This window comes from Pseudoliparis swirei, chromosome 21, assembly GCF_029220125.1.
Source record: "Pseudoliparis swirei isolate HS2019 ecotype Mariana Trench chromosome 21, NWPU_hadal_v1, whole genome shotgun sequence".
Lineage (NCBI taxonomy): Eukaryota > Metazoa > Chordata > Actinopteri > Perciformes > Liparidae > Pseudoliparis > Pseudoliparis swirei.
Genome location: NC_079408.1, coordinates 13846251 through 13865031, shown reverse-complemented (window position 1 = coordinate 13865031; position 18781 = coordinate 13846251). Strand labels below are relative to the sequence as shown.

General features: G+C 46.9%; 1 protein-coding gene across 2 annotated transcripts; it reads right to left on the bottom strand.

The window, feature by feature from the left end:
• Positions 1-773: 773 nt before the first annotated feature.
• Positions 774-18620, bottom strand: nectin4a (nectin cell adhesion molecule 4a). Of its 2 annotated transcripts, none has more exons than XM_056442810.1 (11): positions 18297-18620; positions 14541-14723; positions 13671-13838; positions 12569-12847; positions 11850-11967; positions 4846-5000; positions 4587-4746; positions 3869-3944; positions 3550-3612; positions 2059-2268; positions 774-1522 (listed from the first exon to the last, which is right to left on the bottom strand). In XM_056442810.1, the coding sequence occupies exons 1-11, from the start codon at positions 18343-18345 to the stop codon at positions 1130-1132; spliced, it is 1854 nt and encodes a 617-aa protein (XP_056298785.1). In that variant the 5' UTR covers positions 18346-18620; the 3' UTR covers positions 774-1129. The 2 variants fall into 2 exon arrangements, with proteins under 2 accessions (XP_056298785.1, XP_056298786.1); XM_056442811.1 differs by having other exon boundaries at positions 774-1519.
• Positions 18621-18781: the final 161 nt, after the last annotated feature.

Genomic DNA, 18781 nt, shown 5'->3' with positions numbered 1-18781 from the left:
AATCTGTACCGGTTTATGTCAAATTCTCCTTAAAAGCATCGTCTTGTCTGGGATGTTGGAAAAACATCCAGCTGGTGGGAGACACATACAGATACCGCCGGCCGCGTCGCGTGGCAGCCTTTGTGTGTCTCTAGTGTTAAAGCAGTACGTGATCAGTAAAAAAACAACAGACACAAAAAAAAGAAATTAATAATGTACATGACAAACATATGGTCGCTTTTTACAGCGTTCACGTGTGTGCATACATGGAGATACACAACATACATGGACACACCTGTGTTTATGTCTTGTGTGTGCATGTTAAACATACCATCCTCACATAGGAGATGGAACAGGGTGTATTAACTATGTGTATGCTTTAATATTTACCGTATTGAGGATTTGGGTTTAAAAACAATATTGTTTTTTAAAGAAAACCTTTGCATATTTGTACAGATTTACAGATTGCCAAATCACCCCATGTATAGGACACATTGGTCGTGTTGTGTCTGCTTGAAGCCTTTATCTGATCCAACATGTCCCAGTGCTTCAAATCAAAGACACAAGACAATGTGGAGGTATGCACGTTGCAGGTGTGGCGTGACAGGAACTACCCCACGGTTTGTGTCAGGCCGAGTTGTGTTAGGCAACTCGACACAGGCACAGTCACCGATGCACTGAACCCGATGACAGCAGAGATCCTCCCTCCAGAAGTGTTGCAATGTGCGTTCCCGATGTACCCATTTCCCCCCCCCCCCCCCCCCCAAATAAAAGGTATGTCAGCTGCATTCACCTGTTCGTTACAGAGCAAAAAAAACAGATGACGAAAGACAAGCGAGGAAGAGTGTCCGCGAATAAACGCCGTGGTAGCTGCACTGGAAATATTGCGACATTGTTTTTGTGTTCGTGCCAGTCGCCCTGAGCAATACGGAGCACCCGGCAGACATTTTGAATTCCACAAATGTCCAGGAGATGCTTCAGAGTAGAGTCTCCCCTCCCCCCCCCCCCCCCCCCCGCTTAAGATGTTATTCGATTGCACCATATTCCCACACAATGAAGAAGCTGGCGTCGCGGTGCAGATTGTTCACCAGACATTTACTGTGTACCCGCAGTCTTGCCGTTTCACGTGTTATTTGTCCAGCTGCCCTCGCTAAACTATCTGGGCCTTGTGGACCAGGGAGGCGTGAGGACTGACCACGGTGGGGCTCGGCTGGCGTTTGGGCCTCAGTGTGCCGTTAGTCTGCAGGTAGCGGGTACTGTGCGCCTCGGACACCTGGGAGCTGTTGGTCTCGCTGTACTGGTCGTCGGGATGCTCCTGACTGGCGGGACCCCCCAGACCCTCGTCCACTTCATCCTCGTCATCCGTCACCGCCGGGTAGCTGCGGCTCAGAGGAGGCTGCTGGTGGTTCTTGGCGACGCTTCCCGGCCTCGAACCCCCGTCCGCCGGCATGATGGCGCTGCCGTTCAGCTGCCGGACGATCTCGGTGGACTGCACCAACTGGAAGGCCGACGGCAGGAGGGGAGGGTGGAAACGGGTTTCCTGCTGGGAAGACACGCAGTGCACACAGTTGCATCAAGCAGGCAACTCTTACATCAATCTATTCATTTATTCTTTCCAAAATAATTACTCTCCTCTTATTCAAGTGTCTCGATATAATAACAATATTAAAACACAGTAGGAACAATCTGTTTTTTAACAGAGACAGAAAGAGAGCACTGGCTCTCTTCTCTCCGCCCTCTTCTGGCTAGAAATCTCAAGATTCATTCAAACTAAAAATAATTAAAACAATTACTAAAAACAGAATACTTTTTTTTTATGACATCCAAAAATACAAATAATAAACAATACCAAGAGAAAATAAGCCTCCGCAACATCATCTAAAATAAAAAAAATAAAAAAGAAGAACGGATTTGATACAGAAGTTGCAAAAGCGTTCTATACATGGCATCGCTGTGCAAGGAAAGGAACAAATGTCTGGTAAAACTACCCACAATGCAACACACCGTCACTGACATGGGGAAGGAGCACAGGGGGACATCGCTTGGTGTGATCGGGCTTTGGCGCTGAGGCACACTTACGAAAGAAATGGCGCTGTTCCTCACGTATGTCTCCACTCGGAGGCGGCTCTCCTCCTCTCGGTCCAGAGGCCTGCTGTCTCGCCCCCGGCGCGTGTTGTTGTGCAGCACCGGCCGGCCCAGGTAGTCGAACGCTCCTCCTACTCCTCCTCCTCCTCCTCCTCCCCGGCCCCCCGACACGGTGGAGGGGCTGTCCCTGCAGTTGGCCTGCTCCTGCAGCGCGGGGACATCAGGACTCAGGATGAGCCGCCCGGACCGGGCCGAGGCTCCAAACGGCCGTTTGGTTCGTCACATGTTCTCTGGCCTTTTATCTGCTTTGTTTATTTATCTGTTTTATCTGTTTCCTTGTGTTTTTTACTGCACCATCCTTTACAGTGTATTGTACTTTAATCTTTCAACTGTCGAAATGTTTTGGCCTGTTATTGAAAAAAATGTTTTATTGACTACTGAACTGAACTTTGTGACACTTCACTTACTTACTTCATTCCTTCCTTACTTAACTACTTACCTCCTTACTTACTTCTTTACTTAGTTACTTACTTTCTTACTTTCTTACTTAGTTAGTTACTTACTTAGTTACTTCCTTACTTCATTCCTTACTTACTTCTTTACTTAGTTACTTACTTCCTTACTTAGTTATTTACTTAGTTACTTACTTTCTTACTTAGTTAGTTACTTACTTAGTTACTTCCTTACTTCATTCCTTCCTTCCTTACTTACTTCTTTACTTAGTTACTTACTTCCTTACTTAGTTATTTACTTAGTTACTTACTTAGTTATTTACTTAGTTACTTACTTTCTTACTTCCTTACTTTCTTACTTAGTTAGTTACTTACTTAGTTACTTCCTTACTTCATTCCTTCCTTCCTTACTTACTTCTTTACTTAGTTACTTACTTCCTTACTTAGTTATTTACTTGTTACTTACTTTCTTACTTCCTTACTTTCTTACTTAGTTAGTTACTTACTTAGTTACTTCCTTACTTCATTCCTTACTTACTTCTTTACTTAGTTACTTACTTCCTTACTTAGTTATTTACTTAGTTACTTACTTCCTTACTTCCTTCATTCATTACTTCCTTCTTTCCTTCCTTCCTTACTTACTTCTTTACTTAGTAAGTTACTGACTTACTTCATTACTTTATTACCTAGTTACTTAGTTACTTCCTTACTTCTTTACTTCCTTCCTTCCTCCCTTACTTACTTCCTTTTGCTTCTTGTGTTAATTCATCAATTATCGCAACAGTTCAGCATTTTGGGATTTATGTGCCGTGACATCGGAGATGGAATTGAAACGGACAGTTTGACATTTTGGAGTAAAAAAACATTTCCAGAAATTGAAAAGTCAAACTCCAGAAACAAAAGGAGCACAAAGTATCTCAAAGGTCTCCAGCAATAGAATGTGTTGTCGTTACTATCATCAACATCCCAAAATGCCCTCTAGCCGCCCGTCATCAGGCCAGTAAAGCTCGCGGGGTTGGATTGATCTGCTCACCCCGAGGGAGGACATGCTGGTCCTCATGGTTCCCTCCGCCCTCAGAGGAATGCTCTCCTCCGTCTGCAATGACACCGAGCAGAGGGTTGGCTCAGACGTGTCACGGGGAGGAAAAGAAAGTCGAAACTTCCTCAGCAACTCGCTCGTTGACGAATGACACGCCAGATCTTATCACGTGACTGCCACAGCGTTCAAGCATTCACACAGTCGACACACAGATCCTCCAATAAACCGTCGAGTGAAACATACGCTCAGACACACGGGAGGAACACACTCCGCTGCAGTGGGACCGAATAATAACAACAATTGGGTCTGGTACCGTTCCTCTGGCGTCCGTGCTGACGGAGTTCACCCTCCTGAACGACGCTTGCCTGGAGAGAGTGCTGATTTCCTCCCTGTGAGGAACGACAGACGGAGATCAAATATATTTACTATCTATAAATTAAAACGATTAAAAACTCTACATCTACCTGCTGTATAGTGTATCCTTACATATATACATATGTATCTTTATATATATACATGTATACAAATACCTGCTGTATAGTGTATCCTTACATATATACATATATACAAATACCTGCTGTATAGTGTATTCTTTTATATTTTGTATTTATTTATTTATTATTATAGTGATACTTATAAACTGCTGACTCGGAGAGGCCTGCATTAGAGTTCCACCGGGTCTGGACTGTTGGTCTAGGCACAAATGGAAAATAAAATCTTGAATCCTTAAAGGATTCAATGATTTCTTCACTGTGTACGTTTTCTACGTCGTTCATTTTTTATTTAGTGTTTAAATCTATTTTTCATGTCATTTCATGTCGTCTATCATTTTGATTTGACCCTCTGTGCTCCTCTAATTCAACTTGACTCGCTCTACTGTTGCAACCCTCAGATGCAATATGCTTAATAGCCCTTATCCGCTCCAATCTTAGTTGTTATCATTCGTTCAATCTCCCCTGCGGGTATAATTAAGGCTTCATCTCGTCTTGATTCAAATCATTAAACAAAAGAAAAAGAGAGGATCCACATACTTCCTCACAGTGAGCTCCTTCTCCAGCTTCTTGTTCTTGCGTTTGTGGTGACACGTGAGGGTGATGACCACGATGAGCATCAGGATCAGCAGCCCCCCCGCCACCCCCCCCATGATGATCATCAGCATTTTCTCCATCAGGCTGCTGGGCGGCGACGACTCTGTCGACACGGAGAGAAGAGAGCGGTGTGGATGAGACGGATGCATTTATTCCCAGAGTCAGAGCGCTGTCGACGACGATGACGTCGCTGTCGTCGTACCTGCCACACCAATGTTCACCTCCGCCTTCCCCACGCCCACGCCGTTCTTCGCCACGCACTGGTAGGTGCCTCCATCTGATTGGCTTAGGGGTCTCCCAAAAGCTAGTGTTCCATTAGGGTGGGGGATGACACCTTCGGGCAGCTCTCCCCCAATCCTGCATTCAGAAACAAGACACAGATTTAACCTCCAGCCTCACTATGGGGACAATTTGGGCTTTTACATTTGTGTCTGTGTTGATAAATGTGACACAAATATGTGTCTCTTTCGGTGTTTTTCACATAGATTGAAAGAGTTGGAGGTTCATCTGGTTGTAGATGTTTTCTTTGACGGAGGTATGTGCACCTGGGTGAACTGAGTTATGATGACTTGAGTATTAGTTTTGGTTTTATTCATCCTGTGATCTAAAAAAAGAAAGTATTTCTTTCTTTTTTATATATTGTCTGTCACTGTTTTATGTTGTATTATCTGAAAATGTGTAATTTGTTACTGGACACTCTTGTAAAGGAGATTTTTAATCTCAATAAGGCATTTCCTAGTTTATTACATTAAAAATTAAAAACATTTTAAATATATTTTGGCGAAATTGTGAGTATTATTTTTTTCCTACAATTTTGGAAGTTCACCTTTTAGCTTCGATAAAAAAAACACAAACACTGGCATAAATATCCCCAATGAAACCAAAAATAATAATTTAAAAAGGTAAACCATGCCCTCTATTATATCTGACTTCTAATCCGGAGCCCGGGGCTTAAAGAATGTTCTGCTTTCTGCCAGATTGAACCATTTCGGGCAAATACATGCTGCCGAACTGGTTCCCAGCACACACCCAACACTCACTAATTGATGTGTATAGTATCGAAGCAGTTTTAGAACGAGTCCATGTTTATCCTCTCAGGCAACAAGTGGGACTCATCAACAGACAGACGAGTATAAATACTCAAAACCCTCCCCCGCTATTAAAAGTACACAACCCTGTCTTTTCCGCCGCACTTCCCACTGACCACGCCCCCGTTTCTGCCTTCTTAATCTCCTCCGATTCGTCTCTGTTCCACGTGACCGATGAGCGGGCGAAGCTTATATTCATTGACATTTCTTTTTTCATTTCCTTGCGTCAACAATGCCCCCTAAAATGCTTGAAGCCAGTTGTGACTCATGGAAGATGTGTTGGTAACATCGGATGAGCGACACAGTGCAGGGTGTTGCCTCAGTGTTGTTGTTTTGAGGAACATGACTCAACGTTATAATCTACGCCTATTACGACCATCATCAACCTGCATTGCCCCAGAAACGGCGGCCGCATTTCCTCTTCTATAGGATGCCCTGAAACACACCGGCTGTTGCAGTCAGGCATCGACCCCCGGCGGAGGAGAGGAGCCGTCTGCGCCACATGGCTCTCACACAAACCTACACGTTATGCTTCCTCCTCCTCCTCCTCCTCCTCCTCTCTCCGCCCCCTGGCTCGCCCCAACCATCCTATAATCCTGCTCACACACTGGTTCGCCTCTGTTCTGGGGCCGCTCATCCCTTTCGCTTTTTCTTCCCCCCCCCCCCCCCTCTCCCTCGAGCTCCCTCCTTCGTGCGAAACCGTCTCACCTGTCTGCTCTCGGCGCAAGCTGCAACACGACACTGTGACACCGGCTATTACTTCACCTGCTGCCGCCTTTTATTGACAAAGCCAACAGGTCCGCCCGCTGCAACAGCAGCACATTTGTATCTGTGCGTGTGTTCATGGGAAATGCCTTCACGAGGAAGGAGAGGTCGCCCAAAACTCTGGATTTTGAGGGCTGATTGAATGCGTATTGTATGTATACATGTGTCTCTGTGTGTGTGTGTGTGTGTGTGTGTGTGTTCACATGTATGCCCCTGTGACTGGCGACCAGTAATGTGTACATCGTCTCCTGGCAAATTCAAAACAGAAGGGAAAAAACCCACACTCAGTGTCAGCCCGCCCTGATTGGTCTGTCTCCCAGTGTTCCTGTGTCAGTCGTCTGTTTTTTGCCATGATCAGGTCGGGTTATGTTATGCTCTTGAAAAGTTTTGATCAGAACCAAAAAAAAAAAAAAATACAAATACTTTATCTCTGTCTTTGGGTCGTACAATTGGGTCCTACTTCAAGGTCGTGAGAGGTCGTAAGAACACGAACTGACCATTATGGACCCAGCTGACCTTCAAACGCGCTTTCGCGCGTCCTGTACAGGCGTGGCGATTTTTCATTCAAAAAAACTGGACAAAGTCAGCGGGGATACAAGAGCTGAGGAGGACGCAGGCGGGGTTCAGGAAATTTGCACTCCAGCCACCCCGAGCCATCAGCCTTTCCTCCATTACGGGCTGCTCTTCCGGGGAGAGAGATTTTCCGGAGACTCTTCTGCAGAGCCTTTCTGGTACAGCTAGACACCGAACTATGTTACTCATTGGCCGATTTAATGTTCGTGATCCGATGACAGGGCGGACTGGACCGAACTGGACCAGCTGGCCAAAGGAGACACGCGGGATCTGGAATCCCTCTGGATCGCGCCATGGCCATCCGGATCCCAATTGAGAAGAAAAGAGAGAGAGGGAGCGCCGAGACGTCGTCGATGTTATTCCCAGCCCAGCCTCGAGAGGGTCGCGCCGCCAGCCGGAGATTTCCAGCTCATATTACGGACCATCAGAGGACCTTCCGAATGACTCCGGTGAACCAGGCTTTCTCTGGAGGGAGGAGAGGCAGCGCCGTGAGGGGAGGGTTGCTGTTTTACCTGCGGCCAGGTCATCATCAACTCGCTTCGTGGGAAAGATCGTGCTCACCCAGGAAAAGAGGCGCTGGTGAGCAGTTTCGCGCAGACTTCCTCCTCGACCTGTTGACCAGGGGGGGGGAAAAGCCTTATAGACTGGGGCCTAGTCAATCATCCTGTTGCCAGTGCCTTAAGACGCCCGCTTGTTGTTCACAGTTACCCATAGAGGATTTGTAAGGCAGGTGTAAACCGCAACATGATTTAAAAAGCTTTTTACAAGTCTAAAGCCTTGTCGCTACCTCATTGATCTCCGCACTGCCCCCCCATCCCCAAGGAGACTTTCGAGACGAGAGGAGAGAGCAACAATGAATGGATGATGGATCTCAACTCTCTCACATCATCAGGTTCATCGTCTCCAGCCATCGCCCGGAGTTTTTTTTTTTTTGTGGAAAAGAAAAAGGGGACCTCTCTGAGATGCATATACACTAATGACATTACGGTGGTGAAAGAAGAACGCTATCCTCTGCCACATGTCATTTTGCTTTGAACTGTTTCAACAAGATATTCACCAAGTTGTTGGATTTGAAATGCATATCACTTGGTTAGAAATAAAACAAGGGGATGAGGGAAGACTGGATTCAACACTCAGAATGTCACATAGTACTTGGTAATGCCTTTTTTTGTGCAATGCAATCGGCTGTTTTCAAGCTTTGTGAAATGAGGTTTTATGGGAATTTTGAATATTTTTTTCTCCCCAGACGCTACGCACGCTAACCATGTCCATCCGCCAAGTTTTGCAGAAACTAAACTACTGGAATATCAAAAGGCAGAAGGAGAGAACACAGTTCCATGGTGTCTTAGAAGTCTTCTTAGGATACCCACTACCTAATCAAATCCAATCATATCCAGTGAAATCATCCCCAGTATCCCAGTGGCCCACACCAAGGAAAGCAAAGGTTTCTAGTTTCCTAGTCTTTGCTAGAAGTTGGGAAGTTTATTAGAATTCTGCTGCTTCTGCATCTTCTTTCTGTTCTCTAGGTTCTTCTTCAAGCTCCCCCAGGATCGGATCTTGCTTTGCTTTTTTAGATTCCAGAGATAGATTCACATTCGCTCCCCCACTCACCAGATCCCAGCTCCCCGATCCATTATTGAGTGAGGTGAGGAGGATAATGAGGAATTTGATCTGCTCAAGACAACGAATGCAGACAACACATCCATGTGTGTTGCTTACCACCTGGGAAGGACAACGGCAGAAACAAGGAATTGTTAGGAAACAAAGGAATGTTAGCTGGAAAAAGGGCTGGCTGGAATGGAGACACTATCACATGAACTGTTTCACTCTGACAGATCACAAACATAGAAGAAGAATATATAAGAAAGGAAAACTCAACTCCTCCCCCACAGGCCAGGTGGACACTTTTCTAGTTTCAACTAACTTCACTCTCTTTTCCCCCCCTCAGAATCAAAAAAACGAGTGTTGTCTGTCTCGTACGATCCCCGACGAACCACTGTAAGAGCAAGACCCATCTTCCACCTTAACCCCAAGACAGAGGAGCCTCCCAGGCAGAGTCAGTCGAAGGTTAAAGAGGGCAATGAATCCAAATCAGCGCCAGTGTCGTGTCCTGTTTTGTTCTTGTTCCTCCTGGGGCTCTTCACTCCACTCAGCTCACTCACTGGGCATACTCATCTGTGTCACATCCGGGAGTAGCAGAACAATGTGTTCATTCAACAACGTTTCTGGTGGCCAAAAATGAGAAAAATGTGGCCGCTGTATGTGTGTCCGGTGTGTGCGTAAAGGTAATACTCAAGTCAAGATGGGCTTGCTCAGCCGGCAGCCCGATCCCGATCCCATCCGGTCACACATTTCGATGGATTTTTGTTTTGTGGATTTCCTCATCCAGAGGCAAGACTACGTAATGACATTGTTTCTGTCAGGGTCCAATTCATTTCTTCCTTCTGAAGTTTTTTTGTGACTCACAGGTGCCACCGTCAGCGGTTTCCAGCCTCCTTTTTCCTAACAACGAGAAGAGGTGAGGTTCCAGTTTGGGCTGGTCGCCAGTCTCTCTCTCCAGTTCAGCCTGGGATGGCTTTTTTGGACGCGCTCATCGAGGTCGCTCCTCCTACAGTCGAGTCATCAACCCGTGCGGTGGGTGCAACTCAGGGACAGAGTGCCCACAACCCTTACGTAGTAAGTATCAAGCGGTGTGTGAAGCACACTTGTTCGTGCCTCCAGCCCCTCCACGTCCGTTAGGGGAGGGGCAAGCATTCCTGGTAGACTGGACTTTATCATCAGGCCGAGGAGAGAGGGGGGTACTGTACTGCTGTGATGACAAGAGAGGGAGGTTCAGGTCATTTTCATTTTGTTCATTTTCTCTTTCAGGCCAGGTTTCTTTCTCACCCACCATCACATGCCTATGCTCATCAGTGTCAGCCCGCCCCCCTAGTCCCACCTGTGTCTTGTTACCATGTGCTATTTCCTGTCTTCTCGTGTCCAGTGTTCCTGTCAGTCGTCTGGTCTTTGCCATGATCAGGTCGGGTTATGTTATGCTTTGAAAGTTTTTGATCCCTCACTCGTGGCTTTTCATTTTGTTGAAAAATCATTAACACTCAGCTTTTTCTTTCTTTACTTTTCTTTTACATTTAACAGCCAGGTGAATTCCTCCCTTGGGGCCTAACTGTCACTTCTCCCGATTGCATGCGAGAGACTTCCAGTCACTTTTTTTGAGGCTCACCATTTTTTTTCTTCTTTTTTCTACACCACACCCTGAGAATATCTCAAACGCACCGAAAGGGAAACGGCGAACGAATGACACAGGGTGACTCAAGCGGAGGGAGTCGGGTCTCTGAGTCAGACCCGCGTCTGGGTGGAGAGCTGCGGCCATGTTTCTACACCCGAGCCTCTCAGTTTCCATCGAGGCCGCAGGACCAGCATGTGGCAATGCCAGCCATGTAGAAAGGGTTCTTTGAATTTAAAGTTTAATCTGTAAATGACGAGAATCCATTAACAAGACCCTCGGAAAAAAAAGGAGAACATCTTCCGTGGAGTTCCTCTTAACCATTACCCAGATTAAGCACATGCTTATAACCATTTGTCCCACTGGGGGCCGTCTGGATTCTACAGGTGTTCAACCGAAACGCTTCAGTCCTGTTGCACATTACAAGTTCAATCATGTCAAGTTCAGATGAGTTAATCCTTTATTTGGCCCACACTGTTCCATACCTTTGAACTCAGTTTGCATGTATATCTTAAATTACGAGTAAATCATCGGAAAAGCTTTCAGAAAACTGAACAGGAGCGATACTGGCAAAGTCGTAATGTATTCGGGTATTCAAACCTCGGCTCAAGCTGACTAGCTGGCAAAAATATGAATCGCACTGCTGTGTGTCACAATGCAATCAGAGTTTCTCTTGGCCCATGATAGCGTGGGCTGGTTTTATTTATGGAATTTGTCCCCATCTGTTGATTTGATACAGCACCTTGTTATAGTTTCTAGCAAATTATTCAGTGACCCCCCCACACACACACACACACACTAAATCTTCTCATCTCTATCTTATCTTCTTGAACATTTGCATTCACGGCCTTTTGATCATTTAAGAAGTGCGTTGTCTACGTGAGCTCGTCGCTGCATTCCCCGCACATTACTGGTCGGCCTCTGCTGTCAATCAATGTGCTGTTAACAGGTGGCAGGAGCCGATCAGCAGGTATGTGTGTGTCATGGCTCCAGAGACCCACTCATGGAAACCCAAACGGGCCCCCGAACTGCTCAAATAAACAGTCTTCAAGACGTTACTATGCAGATTTACTTTAGTTACATCACTTTTCCTTCGTTATTTACTGTCAGCACAGTGTAATCAGCCAATTTGCAAGTATTTGCCAGACAAATACAACTCTATGAAACTGGCAAGCGTCTGTATTTAAATTGAGTTCATAATGAAGCACGAGTTAATTTCCCTAAACCGGTTATCCCAGTTTACGTTGCACGTCAATGTTTTTTGTGATAAACACCTCGTCTAGTCTGGAGAACACAGGTACATGTAAGAAGAGCAGGAAACAATGACAACCGCCAAATCACCTGGAGGCGTTTCTACTGCGTCTGGTTTTCATGTTAGCTCACGAGGATGACCCGAGTGCCCTGAACACACCACTTGTACCCTTCAATGGTGGGATTTGAGCAACATAGCCTCATTGGTGTAATTACTGTCTTAAGTTAAGAGAAAAGTAACAGTGACCAGACACACACACACACACATGGAGCAGACAGACGTGAAGGGGGCGGGGCCTACTGTACCTGATCCAGGTGAAACTCTGTGGTTTGGGGTTTCCTCCACTCACACACCTCAGGGCAACGTTCTCCAAACCTACAGCCCAGTCTCCATTGAAGCCAGACACTTCTGCGTGTGGAGGGACTGGGAGGACAAAACACACATTGTATCAGCTTTGACTCTAAAGGACTCTGAACTAAAGGAAGCGAAGACGGGGAGCGGCGGTGGGGTCCAGCCTTTCAACTGATGAAAGAACGCTTCGAATGAATGTAATATTTTACGAGTAAGCGAGTATACAGCAACAAAAGTTCATAGGCGTATGCCCCTAATAATGTCCTGCAACCACACACGGGCCATGCATTAGGCTTTCTAGATGTTTCTCCTTCAACTTTTTGCAATAGGGAATATAATAGAGTAAATAAATGCAAATAAAGCGGAGTAATAAAGAGAGCAAAGTCATTTGAAGTGAAGCTGGAAGTGCGACCCAAATGTTGAAACAGGTGCATGTGCATGTTTTGAATGAGTCCTTTTCCTTCTTAACCAAGGGGCTCATTAACACCTTTACTTTGTGTAAAGCACCCTGTGGTGGCGGGGGATTGGAACCAGCACACGTAGCCACGCAATCAACCGGATTCCAATTAGGCCTCTACCCCGGCGCCTGTTCCCCGAACCACTGCCCCAACCCCCTCTGCAACTGAGCCTCACCCCCCCCCCCCCCCTCCCTGTGCACACGACGGGTACTCACAGTGCACCACCAGCTGGTTGGTGAGCCTGCGGGGGTCCGTCATGGTGGGGTGCCACACCAGGCAGTCCAGCGTCTTGCCGTTCATGTTCCTCAGGGGGTGCAGGGAGAAGTGCGAGGAGACCGCCCCGTTGTCGGAGGAGCGGTCGACCGCCTGGCCGTTCAGGTCGGTGTCCCAGGTGAGGCGGGGGGGCGGGCGGGCCACGGAGCGACAGGAGGCGGCCTGTCGGTAGGACTGCCCCTCCACCAGAACCACAGGGTCCAGGGAGGAGATGGGAACGGCTGCAGGGGGGGAGGTCACGATGGTCAGAGTGAAGATAACAATGCAAAGTCAACACACTTAGCAGTTGGCGTTAGACTTAAAGTAAACTGTCACCATGCTGTGTCAAATGGTGTCTGATACTTATCCTACATGATCAGACACGTCTTATTTTAGTCATTTTCCCTTAAGGGGTGTCGTTATTTGTGGGGTTTTTCTGTGCTTTTCATATTTGTTGAAAGTGGGCGGGGCTCAGTGTCAAGGGTTTCCTGTTTGTAAGTGTTAAAAAATAACTTTATAATATTAACTATTTCAGTTTATCTTTTTTTGCCTTTAACTGTGCGTGTTACTTCTTTACAGAGAATAACATAACTTGTTATTTATTCAATTATCGCGGTCAGGTTGAAAAAATACTGAAATGGCATGTTCAAAATTAGCCCGTAGCTTACGGTTAAACCTTTATTATGACTTCCTTCAGCGAGCCTTCCGGGACACTTTGACAACCCTGGAAATAAATGGAGTGGAATACCACAACGTGCATTTCAGGTGTAAGAAAAAGATAAAAGTATAGAATAATTAACCAATTTAAACATGTACAAATATGATAAATTGCTGGTAACAATAAAGGAATGTTGTAATTTCAGAAACAAAGTGTCTCTAAAATGCTTATCGGATTAAAGATCATGTCGGTTCCCCTTTTGGCTGACAAGTCTTTTGCAACTACTATCAGATTTCCTCCTTGGGCGACATTTTGGCACCAGAGACGAACTTGACTGAGCCAACAAAAAAAAATCTATTTCTACTGCACGGCCACGAGAGGAAGGAGGAAGAAGACGGGTGACTCACTCCACACCACGACGGACATGTCTCGGTCAAAGTTGCCGGAGGGGAAGGTGCTGATGCGGCAGAGGTATTTCCCCTCATCGGAGACCTCCGTGCTCATGATGACCAGAGACGAGTCCAGCGTGGGCTCGCTGTTTTTGAAGCGCACGCGTTGAGACCACGTCCCGAATGCTGCAGAGAGGCGGAGAAGATGGCGAGAAAGAGAGAGAGAGAGAGAGAGAGTTAAAAGATCATGTGTGAGAGGATCAGATGTGACTACAACAAAAATTAGGCCCAGCACGTTTAAAAACGGACCTTAAGGGTTTCTTTCGTCACTTCCTGTTCCAAACACATGTAGTCATAGTCGTAGCTTTATTGTCAATTTCTTCACATGTTAAGACATACAAAGGAATCGATAGGACGTTTCCCACTCTCCCACGGTGAAACATATAAAAGTGCACAGGCACAACAGATAAGACAAGACATTTCCTTATACTAAGTAAACATAAAGATTCACGTACAGTTATTAAAAATACTATATATATAAATACTATAAATACTATATCTATATAAATACTATAAATACGTCATACAATTTTAAACAAGTGAATACAAGTGATTAAAGTGCAGAGTTTTGAGTGATTTTTTAGGGGGGCGGGGGGATTTTCATACCTGCACTCCTGCTTGAAATTACACTTGCATTCTTTTAAACCGCTGCCTTTAAGCTCTATTAGTTTCCTGCAGCAGTTGTATTATAATATTTAATATCTTCTCGCTGTAATGAGCATAGAAGAGCGAATGCTGTGATAAAGATGGAGGCACGTTGTTCAGTGTGAAGATATCTCTTGAAGAGAGGAGGCCACAGGAGGCGGGGCCAGTGTCCCATGCACTGACCTGTCTGTCCATTAACGTGGTGTGCGGTGATGATCTGCTGCTTCTGCTTGTACCAGGTGACCTGCACCACCGTGTTGCCCCCAGTGGGCTGGTAGCGACAGGGCAGGACGGTCTCCTCCTCCGCCATGGAGAGGATGGGATCTTTGAGCGGGAGATCCACAAAGTTGCCCCGTGTCACCGTCACTAGAAGAAGAGAGGAGGAGGAGGTGAGTATACGTCGAGGGAGGAAGAGATCCGCCTGAAATCAGTCGTTTGAGAGATCCTGAAATTGGCTTGTTTCAGTGACGGCCTCCAGCCTCACCAGCTCCCTGAGAGTGACCTTTGACCTGCAGTCTGAACCTGTAGTTACTTTCACAATATGAAGAATAAAAGTGCAGGAAAACTCCTCTTGTTGTGCATTTGCTCACTTCAAAATAGAGAAACCATATGAGGAAGAAGCTCTTATTAAAAAAGAATGTCCACTTCCCACTGAAGAATGTGGTCCAGCCTTTACCTTCGCTGAGCTTTCCAGTTCACATACACTTTGGTCGGAGCTTTTCTTTGTCAGTGAAGTTAATTAAAGGTTCTCAGCAACATTCAGAGCATAATTATAGCAGGAGTCGATTAATAGCGTTGCAGAGATATCGTGTCGCGATGGCTACCTGAGCAGAGAATGAAGTGTGTGTCGTCCTTGTAGTTTCTCTGTGCTTCTCATGACGGTCACGTGTGCCTTTGAGTGCCACGTGTGCCACATCACGTCAACACATATCTCAGGCTGCGAGAGTGCAAACGTCAGCCGAGAGGAGCGCGGCCGAGGGTTCAGAGAGAGTGAAGACGGACACGAGGGAGGAGAGAGAAAACAAGATGTCTGTCAGAAAAAAAACCACGAGGGGCGGGGGGGGAGTGGAGCTATGTGGCGGAACTCGTTGTTCGAGATAAGCGTTCGCTGCAAACTGAAAGAGGTTTACCTCAGTGGCTGGACCGAGTGAGCCCTTCAACTCAGGAAACACACAAGGCACACAACATACACACATGTGTGTGTGTGTGTGTGTGTGTGTGTGTGTGTGTGTGTGTGTGTGTGTGTGTGTGTGTGTGTGTGTGTTTCACACTGCGACACTATAAACCACAAACGCCATATCGCGTGCATCTCTATTTTTTCATTTTGCAATTTATCTGCCGGGCGTTGACGGTCGGGGGGGGGCGGGGGGTCAGATTATATATTTTTGCTGTCAACTAGCAATCTCACAAAGTGCGCACACGCACACACTCTGGCTCGAGATGCCGATTCCTGCAACCTGCGTGCATCGGGTTGACGAGACGTCGCACAAGGGTTCGTTTAGCAACCGTCGAAGATCTAATTCTGTGTTGTGAAAGATCCGCCGGCAGAACGCTCGCCACCCAAAGAGCTCGGACAGGTGATTCATCCTCACGTAATTATATCGCTGCTCTTGGCACCAGGCGTGTGCTGTTGTTGCTGATTGATTCCCTTTCACAGGGGGGGCAATTTTCACATGACTGTGACACTGTTGACACTGAAGGACAAAAACAGCTCGCAGGTGGATTCCTCCCGATGAACCCGTGCACAGCGCCACAGGCCTTCTGTCTGCAAGATGAAGTACAACACGGGGGCGGTCCTCTCCATCGGGGGCCTCCAGGATGAGCTAGTCAGTCAAAAATGTCCTCTTGAAAACGTTTATCTGTGATCACTCTCCTGATAAGCATCAGAGTTATCGTGCTTACAGCAGTTATAATGTGTTCTGCTCATCTCTTGCAGGGTCGGTTGTCTCAACTCCATATGTTCAGTCTCTCTATATATCTACTTTTTAAAGTATGTCACCGTGCAGTTCATCTGCACACATCATAATTGTTTGATTGCAACAGAGATTTTTTTCTTTTTTCTACGATAACCCAAAACCAAATGGAAAAAATATCATCAGCCGTCGGTCGAGAAAGTCAGACGTCTGTGTTTGACGTCTTGAAAATGTCGACCTGAAGATAAGAAATTGAAGGGATCGGGAAGGCGGTTGATCCTGAAGGGGAAATGGATGTCTAAAAAAAACATCACAAAGTCAGGGAGTCATCGAAATGATTATGATTCATCCACTGGGTACCGTGGAGATTCATACAATGGTTCTCCGTCACATTTGTGGCTTTATTGATTCACACGGATTTCCCGTCAGACATTGAGAACAGCCAACGCCACTTGGACCACGTTCACAGGACTGGGTGTCTGGGTGTCTGGGTGTTTGGGTGTCTGGGTGTTTGGGTGTTTGGGTGTTTGGGTGTTTGGGTGTTTGGGTGTCTGGGTGTTTGGGTGTCTGGGTGTCTGGGTGTTTGGGTGTCTGGGTGTTTGGGTGTTTGGGTGTCTGGGTGTCTGGTGTTTGGGTGTTTGGGTGTTTGGGTGTTTGGGTGTCTGGGTGTTTGGGTGTCTGGGTGTTTGGGTGTTTGGGTGTCTGGGTGTTTGGGTGTCTGGGTGTCTGGGTGTTTGGGTGTTTGGGTGTTTGGGTGTTTGGGTGTTTGGGTGTCTGGGTGTTTGGGTGTCTGGGTGTTTGGGTGTTTGGGTGTCTGGGTGTTTGGGTGTTTGGGTGTTTGGGTGTCTGGGTGTCTGGGTGTTTGGGTGTTTGGGTGTTTGGGTGTTTGGGTGTCTGGGTGTCTGGGTGTCTGGGTGTTTGGGTGTCTGGGTGTCTGGGTGTTTGGGTGTTTGGGTGTCTGGGTGTTTGGGTGTCTGGGTGTTTGGGTGTCTGGGTGTCTGGGTGTCTGGGTGTTTGGGTGTCTGGGTGTTTGGGTGTCTGGGTGTTTGGGTGTCTGGGTGTTTGGGTGTCTGGGTGTCTGGGTGTCTGGGTGTCTGGGTGTTTGGGTGTCTGGGTGTTTGGGTGTCTGGGTGTTTGGGTGTTTGGGTGTTTGGGTGTCTGGGTGTCTGGGTGTTTGGGTGTCTGGGTGTTTGGGTGTCTGGGTGTCTGGGTGTCTGGGTGTTTGGGTGTCTGGGTGTCTGGGTGTTTGGGTGTCTGGGTGTCTGGGTGTTTGGGTGTCTGGGTGTTTGGGTGTCTGGGTGTTTGGGTGTCTGGGTATTGTTGTTTTTTGCGAGTCTCGCCCTCTGGAATTCTTACAAATGTTGATTCCATTTCTGATCGAGGAGAATCTGTTCGGATATGTCAGTGAGTTTGTGATTCATGCATTTACCAGCAGAACGGATGAGTGTACCCTGCAGACAGGTGTGTATTTTTCCATGACTCTGTGTGGTGCGTTTGTCACCCTAAGGTTGCATTTACAACACACACACACATACACTAACACACACCCACACACACACACCTACTCAAACATACACTCACACGCACACACATAATCCTCCTAGCAGGGCCCACAGCTCCCCTGGATCAGGCAGGAGGGGAATTGATCAACAGCAACCTGTTTTTCCAGAAATACCAGATGTGTTTTCTTTCACAGCTCCGTCTCTCATCACCAGCGTGTACCGAACATGGCTGAGACACCTTCCCGAAGCAAGACAACTACAGCGCCCATCTTAAAGACATGTAATGTTCTTCTAAACATGACCAAAGGGGGCAAGAACAGGCTCATTGTAGGGTATAAGTATGAAAAGGATCTATATCAAGCAGCCTTCATTAAGGTCACTCCATGTTGTTGTTGAGGTCAGCGTGCGAGCCGTGGCCCTGAGGGAACATCACATCCGACACCAGACAGGATAGAGACACAGGCGTGGTGTAAACGCTCGAAAATATTTAAGATGTCTGTCTGTGCGGTGGAAAGCCTTCTTACCAAAGATCCAGAGGACACAGAGACACAGGCCGGTCGGCAGAGGTGTCATTCTCCTCGGCGGGGGCTGGTACTGGTGCACGAACTGGGACGGCGGGTCAGCACCGGAGCAACGCTTATCAGTCCCGGTCGTGGTATCCTCGACGGCAGTCGCGCATGAGGCACTGAGGCGGACTCATGCTCTCATCCTCGATACAAAAGTCCCGTCCCGGCCCAGGTGAAATGTTCTGTCGTTGTAAAAACTCGGTCCCGGTGGAAAGTGTAAGTCCTCTCGCTCTGCGTCGGTGTTGTTTTGTCAAGCACATGCCATCATGTGTGCCCTTTAGAAAAAAGAAGGAGCAGCTTTACCTGTTTGTGATACACCTGTTTGAGCTTCTCCTTTCCCTCCCTCCCCCTCTCCCTCTCTCGCCCTCTCTTTCTTTCTCTCTCTCTCACAAACACACACACACACACACACACACACACAGACCTACCCACAGTCGCACACG

Excerpts from the sequence above, each read along its gene's own strand:
- nectin4a (XM_056442810.1), bottom strand. The coding sequence starts at position 18,345 with ATGACACCTCTGCCGACCGGCCTGTGTCTCTGTGTCCTCTGGATCTTT. Across the intron at positions 11,968-12,568 it reads CAACCAGCTGGTGGTGCACT|TCCCTCCACACGCAGAAGTG; the intron begins GTGAGTACCCGT and ends TTGTCCTCCCAG. Across the intron at positions 2,269-3,549 it reads CCAGCATGTCCTCCCTCGGG|GAGCAGGCCAACTGCAGGGA; the intron begins GTGAGCAGATCA and ends CCCGCGCTGCAG.